The 9689-nt window shown below is 46.1% G+C and overlaps 1 protein-coding gene across 1 annotated transcript in view; it reads right to left on the reverse strand.

The window, feature by feature from the left end:
- Nucleotides 1–1814, reverse strand: part of LOC130293624 (uncharacterized) — a 48218-nt gene extending 46404 nt beyond the window's left edge. The window contains exon 1 of the mRNA XM_056542522.1: nucleotides 1613–1814. Within this exon, the coding sequence (XP_056398497.1) occupies nucleotides 1613–1626 (14 nt within the window). The 5' untranslated portion in view covers nucleotides 1627–1814. The remainder of the gene's footprint in view (nucleotides 1–1612) is intronic.
- Between the last annotated feature and the right edge of the window lie 7875 nt (nucleotides 1815–9689).

The raw sequence follows: 9689 nt of genomic DNA on the forward strand, positions 1-9689 counted from the left end.
AAACTACAACTCCCATCATTTCAACCTCTGGACAAGATGAGTATTAGACCCCATATGCCCCTTTCATTGTCTATAGCAGTGTTTCCCCGACTAGGATGCCTCCAGCTGTTGTCAACAAGGTGTTACATAATATTATGCATTTTGCAAGTCTCAAATGTGATTGGTTGGCCATTATATAAATACCATTCTGTTCCCCAGTTAGCCATTCCCCCTGAAGAAGCGAAGGAAGTGGGTGAAACGTGCGTCGGGGGTACTCCACATGTCTGTTCTGTATTGATATATGGCTGATTTTTTTTATTTATTTTGTTTTCTTTATATCTGATGACACTTTTCACCTTGCAGGGTGGGGTCACCGCTGGCAGGATCCATCCACTAGGACCTTATATTCATAGTGTATAGCTGGTAACTTGCACTGGGACTTGTGGAGTCTTTGTTTGGGATGTATGTCCCCTTGTTATTGTTTTATCATTTTAATACCAATAAGACGTATACCTTTTTATTATCACGACTGTGCAATTTTCGGTGATTCAAAACGACAACTCACAGCATGCCCAGAAGTTAAAGTTCTGCAACAGCTGGAGGCACCCTTGGTTAGGAAACACTGGTCGCCAGCTTTGTTCCCCAACCTGTGGCTCTCTAGTTATTACAATACTACAACTCCCATTATGCTATTTCACCCCATTATTATCTACAGCAGTGTTCTTCCCAACCATTGCAAAAACTACAACTCCCAGTGTGCATTTGTAACCATTGGACAACATTAGTAGTAAGCTGACCCCATAAGCTTCCTTTTATCGTCTACAGCAGTCATCTCCAAACTGTGGACTTCCAGATGATGTGAAACTACAACTCCCAAGACATGATGGGAGTTGTAGTTTTGCCACACAAGGCCGTCCGGGCATGCTGACAGCTTTAGTTTTGCAACATTTGGAGACCACTGGTCTACAGAATTGTTCCCCAACCTGTGGCTCGCTAACCGTTGCAAAACTATGACTCCCATCATGCCTTCTCACCCCCTGGACAAGTGGAGTAGTAGTAGTAGTAGTATGTAAACCCCATAAGCTCTATTTGTCGAAAGCATTGTTTCCCAACTAGGGTGCCTCCAGCTGTTGCAACAGCTGTCCGGGCATGATAGGAGTTGTAGTTTTGCAACAGCTGGAGGCACACTTGTTTGAAAGCATTGCCCTAGAGCAGCGGACTCCAACCTGCGGCCCTCCAGATGTGGCAAAACTACAACTCCCAGCCTGCCCAGACATGCTGGGAGTTGTAGTTTTGAAACATCTGGAGGTCCGCAGGTTGAAGACCACTGCCCTAGAGTATTGTTGCCTTCCTAGCTATTGCAAAACTCCAACTCCCATCATGCCCTGAGAGCATGTAGCAGTCCTGGCATGATGGGAGTTGGAGTTTTGCAAACAGCTGGGGAGACACAGGTTTGGGGTAACACTGGCTTACAGCAATGAGAAGCTATGCCTTTCCCAGTAATGCATGCTGGGACTTGTAGTCCACTTTTACTGACAGTCCATAGTAACTTGGTTTATAAATATAGAGGCGTGCATACCCCCCCACCCTCCTGTATATGACATAACATGGCCGGTATATGGGCTGACAATACCTGTGGTCTTCCATGCTGAAAACCGTGTCCCCGGGAGATGCCGCTCCTCCGCTCGGTGCTCCGCTCCGTCACCTGCACAGACACAATGGTGCCCGGCTACAGCCGATACCCGCGCCCCGTTGCCCGGTAGCCGTGTCTGAGCTCCGCACACAGGGCTGGCCTAGTGCTTCCGGTGCATCATGGGACGTGTAGTTCCCATCTTCTGCACAAGTCTTGCACAATCAGTGTTTTTTTTTTTCTTCACCTCAGGGACCAGCTCGTGATTTCCTCTCAGAGATTACATTACTTTATTTCCGTTTTTCCCAAGCAGTGTGCCGCCAGTTGTTGCAGTACTACTACGCCCAGCATGCCAGACACCCTGGACATGCTGGGAGTTCTAGTCCTTCAAGAGCCAGAGGAGGAGACATTACTGTACAGTGGTCCCTCAACATACGATGGTAATCCGTTCCAAATGGACCATCGTTTGTTGAAACCATCATATGTTGAGGGATCCGTGCAATGTAAAGTATAGGACAGTGGTCTTCAACCTGCAGACCTCCAGATGTTGCAAAACTACAACACCCAGCATGCCCGGACAGCCAACGGCTGTCCGGGCATGCTGGGAGTTGTAGTTTTGCAACATCTGGAGGTCCGCAGGTTGAAGACCACTAGTAGAGGAAGTTGTACTCACCTGTCCCCACCGCTCCGGACCATCACCGCTCGTCACCGCTGCCCTGGATGTCGCCTTTCATCGCTGTCGCCGCGTCCCAGGGGTGTCCCCGATGCTCCGGTAAGGCCTCTGCTTCCCCGACATCCTCGCTCTCCGTCGCCGCCATCACGTCGCTACGCACGCCGCTCCTATTGGATGACGGGACGGCGTGCACAGCGACGTGATGACGACGATGGAGAGCACCGACGATGCAGGGGATCCCGGAGAGGACGCGCCGGAGCCCCGAGGACAGGTAAGTGATTGTCAGCCCCGATATACAAAAGCATCGTATGTTGATGCTGCCTTCAACATGCGATGGCCTCTGAGAGGCCATCACATGTTGAAATGATCGTATGTCGGGGCCATCGTAGGTCGGGGGGGTCACTGTGTATCACATCACATTTTAGCCCAGGGTGCATGTGGTCAGGGGGTTTCTTGGGGTCATCCTTATAGTTATAGGTTGTGGTTCATTAAAAGGGGCATAGATGCCCACGACAAGGAAATAATTCTACCGCTGTACAAATCAGGAAACAATTGAATCCCAACTGACACTTAACCCAATATTCCGTCATAGTGAAAACAATGGGGGAGATTTATCAAAGGATTTAGACTGGTTTTTCCTGCCTATATTTCTCGCACAGAAAGTCGCAGTCTAAATATGTGAGACTCTTTTGCGACTTTTGCTCTAGAGGATTTTTAGAACATGATGCATTCTAGTCTATTTTAGACGGAAATGCATTGGAAAATGCATTGGTGCTGAAATTATCAAAAGCGACTTTTCAGCTACAAGTCGCATCGGCTGAAAGTACGCCGAAATGTCAGACCATGCTGGAGCAGGTTTAAATACAGTCTAAAGCATAGATCCCGAAGTCTGTGCGCAGAATTTATCAAGAGCCGTGCGCCTTTTGATAAATTAGGCGCACAATAGACCGGCCTAACCCTCTGTAGTTTGGTCTATATTAATGCGGGACGTAGACAACTTTGATAAAATTTTATTTTCCTTTTTATAGAAATCACAGGCATGGACAAAGTCCAGTAAGTGAGGATGGGCTAGCAATCCTCGGTCATGCCCCCTCCCATAGACTTGCATTGAGGGGGCGGGGCGTGACGTCACACGGGGAGGAGTTGTGACGTCACGATCTTCCATTCCCGTGGTCGGGAACCAGACCCTCCAGCGCTTCCGTAGCAGTAACAGGTGGGTGCTGTATGCTATATTGCGGGGGTCCCCAGTGGCGGAACCCCCGCGATCAGACATCTTATCCCCTATCCTTTGGATAGGGGATAAGATGTCTAGGGGTGGAGTACCCCTTTAAGGACTGAACCCTTTTTAACCTTAAGGGCTGAGCCTTTTTTTGCAATTCTGACCACTGTCACTTTATGCATTAATAACTCTGGATGCTTTTACCGATTATTCTGATTCCGAGATTGTTTTTTCGTGACATATTCTACTTTAACACAGGGGTAAATTTTCGTCGTTACTTGCATCCTTTCTTGGTGAAAAATCCCCAAATTTCATGAAAATTTTTAAAATTTAGCATTTTTCTAACTTTGAAACTCCAAATAAATTATATATTGATTCACATATACAATATGTCTACTTTATGTTTGCATCATAAAGTTGACGTGTTTTTACTTTTGGAAGACATCAGAGGGGTTCAAAGTTCAGCAGCAATTTTCCAATTTTTCACAAAATTTTCAAATTCTGAATTTTTCAGGGACCAGTTCAGTTTTGAAGTGGATTTGAGGAGTCTTCATATTAGAAATACCTCATAAATGACTCCATTATAAAAACTGCACCCCCCAAAGTATTCAAAATGACATTCAGAAAGTGTGTTAACCCTTTAGGTGTTTCACAGGAATAGCAGCAAGGTAAAGGAGAAAATTCAAAATCTTCATTTTTTACACTCGCATGTTCTTGTAGAACCAGTTTTTGAAATTTTACAAGGGGTAAAAGGAGAAAAAGCCCACCAAAATTTGTAAGCCAATTTCTCTCGAGTAAGGAAATACCTCATATGTGGATGTCAAGTACTCTGTGGGTGCACTAGAGGCCTCAGAAGGGAATGAGCGACGATGGGATTTTGGAGAGTGAGTTTTTCTCAAATGGCTTTTTAGGGGGCATGTCACATTTAGAAAATCCCTATGGTGCCAGAACAGCCAAAAAAATACAACATGGCATACTATTTTGGAAACTACACCCCTCAGGGAACGTAAAAAGGGGTCCGCTGAGCCTTAACACCCCACAGATGTTTGAGGATTTTTGTTTTCACAAAAATTCAGTTTTTTCCCCCCAATTTATACATTTTTACAAGGGGTTATAGGAGAAAATGCCCCCCAGAATTTGTAACCCCATCTCTTCTGAGTATGGAAATACCCCATGTGTGGACATCAAGTGCACTACGGGCGTACTACAACTCTCAGAAGAGAAGAAGTCACATTTGGCTTTTGGAAAGCAAATTTTGCTGAAATGGTTTTTGAGGGGCATGTCGCATTTAGTGCCAGAACAGCAAAAAAAAACAAAAAAAACACACATGCCATACTATTTTGGAAGCTACACCGCTCAAGGAACGTAACAAGGCATACAGTGAGCCTTAACACCCCACAGGTGCTTGACAAATTTCTGCTAAAGTTGGATGTGAAAATGAAAAATGTGATTTTTTTTTCACTAAAATGTTGGTTTTACCCCAAATTTTTCATTTTCACAAGGGGTAAATGGAGAAAAAGCCTCCCAAAATTTGTAACCCCATTTCTTCTGAGTGTGAAAATACCCCATAAATTGCTCTGTGGGCGAACTACAATGCTCAGAAGAGAAGGGGCGCCATTGAGCTTTTGGTGAGAGAATTTGTTGGAATAGAAGTGGGAGCCCCCCGTGGTGCCAGAACAGTGGACCCCCCACATGTGACCCCATTTTTGAAACTACACCCCTCACAGAATTTTATAAGGGGTGCAGTGAACATTTACACCCCACTGGCGTTTGACAGATCTTTGGAACAGTGGGCTGTGCAAATGAAAAATTAAATTTTTCATTTTCACGGACCACTGTTCCAAAAATCTGTCAGACACCTGGCGTAAATGCTCACTGCACCCCTTATAACATTACGTGAGGGGTGTAGTTTCCAAAATGGGGTCACGTGTGGGGGGTCCACTGTTCTGGCACCACGGGGGGGGGGGGGGGGCTTTGTAAACACCTTCAATTTCGGACACATTCTCTCTCCTGAAGCCCAATGGCGCTGCTTCTCTTCTGAGCATTGTAGTTTGCCCGCAGAGCACTTTACATCCACATATGGGGTATGTTCTTACTCAGAGGGAATGGGGTTACAAATTTTGGGGGGCTTTATTCCTATTCTCCCATGTAAAAATGAAAAATGTCGGGTAGCCTCAGTATTTTAGTGAAAAAATTTTTTTTCTTCATTTTCACATCCAACTTTAACGGAAATTTGTCAAACACCTGTGGGGTGTTAAGGCTCACTATACCCCTTGTTACATTCCATGAGGGGTGTAGTTTCCAAAATGAGATCACATCTGGGTATTTATTGTTTTGCGTTTATGTCAGAACCGCTGTAAAATCAGCCACCCCTGTGCAAATCACCAATTTACACCCACATGTGGGGTACTTCCGTACTCAGGAGAAATTGCGTTACAAATTTTGGGGTCTTTTTTTCCTTTTACAGCTTATGAAAATTAAAAGTATGGGGCAACACCAGCATGTTAGTGTAAAAATAAATTTTTTTTTACACTAACATGCTGGTGTAGACCCCAACTTTACCTTTTCATAAGGGGTAAAAGGAGAAAAAGCCCCCCAAAATTTGTAAAGCAATTTCTTCCGAGTACAGAGATACCCCATATGTGGCCCTAAACTGTTTCCTTGAAATACGACAGGGCTCTGAAGTGAGAGAGCGCCATGCGCATTTGGGGACTAAACTGGGGATTTGAATCCGCCACAAAAATTCCCTACGGCAGTGTTTCCCAAACAGGGTGCCTCCAGCTGTTGCAAAACTCCCAGCATGTCATGACAGTCAGTGGCTGTCCGGCAATACTGTGAGTAGTTTTTTTCAACAGCTGGAGGCTTCGTTTTGAAAACAGTGCCTTACAAGACTTTTTTTGTTTATTTGGAGGGGGGGGGGGGGGGGGAGACTGTGTAGGGGTATGTGTATATGTAGTGTTTTACTTTTTATTTTGTGGTAGTGTAGTGTTTTTAGGGTACATTCACATGGTCGGATTTACAGTGAGTTTCTTGCGGGGAGTTTGAGCTGCGGCGGAAAATTTGCCACATCTCAAACTTGCAGCAGAACTCGCTGTAAACCCGCCCGTGTAAATGTACCCTGTACATTCACATGGGAGGGGGCATACCTCCAGCTGTTGCAAAACTACAACTCCCAGCATGCACTGACAGACCATACATGCTGGGAGTTGTAGTTATGCAACAGCTGGAGGCACATTGGTTGCGAAACACAGTTTGTCACTTAACTCTGTTTTGCAACCAGTGTGCCTCCAGCTGTTGCAAAACTAGAACTGAAGTTGTATTTTTGCAACAGCTGGAGGCACACTGGTTGCAAAACACGGAGTTAGGTAACAAACTCTGTTTCACAACCAATGTGTCTCCAGCTGTTGCAAAACTGCAACAATCAGCATGCATTGACAGTCGAAGGGCATGCTGAGAGTTTTAGTTTTGCAATAGCTGGAGGCACACTGCTACAACTCCCAGCATGCCCTTTGGTAGTCTCTGCATGCTGGGAGTTGTAGTTATGCAACAGCTGGATGCACACTTTTTAATTGAAAAAAATGTGCCCCCAGCCACTATGCACAGACTACCAAAGGGCATGCTGGGAGTTCTAGTTGGAACTCCAGCTGTTGCAAAACTACAACTCCCAGCATGCCCTTTGGCTGTGCATACTGAGAGTTGTTGCTAAGCAACAGCAGGAGGTGAACAGTCCTTACCTCCTTCTGTATCCTGCCGCCGGGACCGCTGCCGATTCTACTGCTCCTGTCGCCACCACTGATCCCGAGGGGACACCCGCCGGACCCAGCCAAGGTAGGAGACCCCCGCCGGCCCCGATCGCCGCCCAGCAGGGTCGTGATTGGTCGGTCGTTCCGACCGATCAATCCCGTGATCGTGAGGCGGCACCCGTTCCACCTCACTCCTGCTGGGTAAGGGTGAATGGGGCTTTTTGTGGGTCACCAGAGACTCGATTGACCCGGAATAACGGCAAATCGCCGGTGTGACCGTGACGCAAAGCTCCCCCTCCAAAACTCACTGCACACATAGGGCTCCCGCCTGAAAGCTGTGTATGGTGAGCGAGGGATACGCAGCGTATTTCCCACTGCTGAAGATTATGTGCAGCGTGAAACACGCTGGATATACGACAAGTGGGAATGTGCCCTAAGACTTTTTAGACTAAGAAACAAGATTCTGGTCTAATAAAACCAGGATTGACTTTTCTGGCCTGAATTCTGAGGATAATGTCTACAGTTAAGCATGGTGGGGGCAGCATTATGCTGCAAGGGTGTTTATTAAAGTTGTGAAAAGGAGACTGGTGAGGGTTTAAGGAAATCAGAACAAAGAAAAGTACAGAGATATTCTTATTGCTCTGGACCTCAGAATGAAGGTTCAGCTTCCAAAAAGACAACAACCCTAAGCACACAGCCAAGACAACACAAGAGCGGCTTAGGGACAACTCTGTGAATGTCCTTGAGTAACCCAGCCAAAGCTCTGATTTGAGCCCAATGGGGAGACCTGAAAGTGGCTTCCACCAATAGTCCCATCCAATCTGACAGACCTTAAAGAGGTACTCCGCACCCCTAGACCTCTTATCCCCTATCCAAAGGATAGGGGATAAGATGTCAGATCGCCAGGGTCCCGCTGCTGTGGGTCCCCGGGATCTCGGCTTCTGCACCCACCTGTATAGCTTCCACCTCACACCGGCAACGCTGGAGGCTTCGGAGCCCGACCACAATGTCGGACGAACGTGACGTCATGACTCTGCCCCGTGTGACATCATGCCCTGCCCCGTGTGACGTCATGCCCTGCCCCCTCCCATAGACTTGCATTGAGGGGGCGGGGTGTGACGTCAAACAGGGCGGAGTCATGACGTCACGCTCGTCCGCCATGGTGGTCGGGCTCCGAAGCCTCCAGCGTTGCCGGCGTGAGGTGGAAGCCATACAGGTGGGTGCAGAAGCAGAGATCCCGGGGGCCCACAGCAGCGGGACCTCGGTGATCTGACATCTTATCCCCTATCCTTTGGATAGGGGATAAGATGTCTAGGGGTGCGGAGTACCCCCTTTAAAAGGAGCTGCAGAAAATCACCAAATCTAGGAGTGCAAACCTTGTGGCATCAACCCAAGAAGACTGGAGGCTGGAATTACCGCTAAAGAGGCTTCAACTAAGTACTGAGTAAAGGGTCTGAATACTTATGTCAACTCAATATTTTAGTTTTTCCTTTTCAATAGATTAGCAAAGATTTCTAACATTATGTTTTCACTTTGCCATTATGTGCAGATTTTAGCACAAGGCCTTAACATAAAATGAGAAAAAAGGGAAAGGGTCTAAAAGAGTTTCGGAATCTATAGTATATCTGGAGATAATACATGACTAAGCAATTCATGTCATGTTTTAGAATTTGTAGAAATACAAACACCTCCTGTATTGTGGGATACTTTCTAATCCAAAATATTGTGATAAAGCAAAGGAAGAGCCTCATGAACAGCATTTAACATTTTAGGTTTCCAAATTAAGATTAGAGTCTGGTAGGGCGCTCTATACGCTGCCCTAGTTGTTTTTTTTTAGCTTATTAATAAAAGATAACTAGCATTGCCTTGTCTTCCAACCTAAACTTGGTTGGAGAGGAAAGGAAACATTGACACTTTTCTTCATATGCTGCCCCACGCGCTAACTATTCTGTGCACCTGCCTGCCAGTCGGCAGGATGTTTAAAAGTCACGGGCAATCTCTGAAGCTCAAGAGTAACGCAGTCAGGACCATGGACTTGCATGGGACTTCAGACAAAAACCCCAACCCTGGCAAATGGGGGTGGGTTAGGGTTAAGTTAAAAGGGGTACTTTTCCCCTAGACATCTTAAGATGTCTCTGGGTCGCTTTGAGCGGCCATGGTTGTGCATTCGTGTCTATGGGAAGGGGGTGCGATAGCCACAGCCATCACGCCCCCTCCCATAGACATGCATGGAGGGGTCATGGCGTGACATCACGATCACAGCTGCACAAAGCCAGCATTCTAAACAAATATTCGGAAATACAAAAATACTGTTAGCCCAATAAAAAAGGTATGACAAAATTCTGCAACATTCTATTTTGCATATATATGACTGATATAAAAAAAAAAAATTATATAATATATATATATATATATATATATATGAGAGAAAACTAACAAGAGATC

This window comes from Hyla sarda, chromosome 10 (assembly GCF_029499605.1).
Source record: "Hyla sarda isolate aHylSar1 chromosome 10, aHylSar1.hap1, whole genome shotgun sequence".
NCBI classification, from domain to species: domain Eukaryota; kingdom Metazoa; phylum Chordata; class Amphibia; order Anura; family Hylidae; genus Hyla; species Hyla sarda.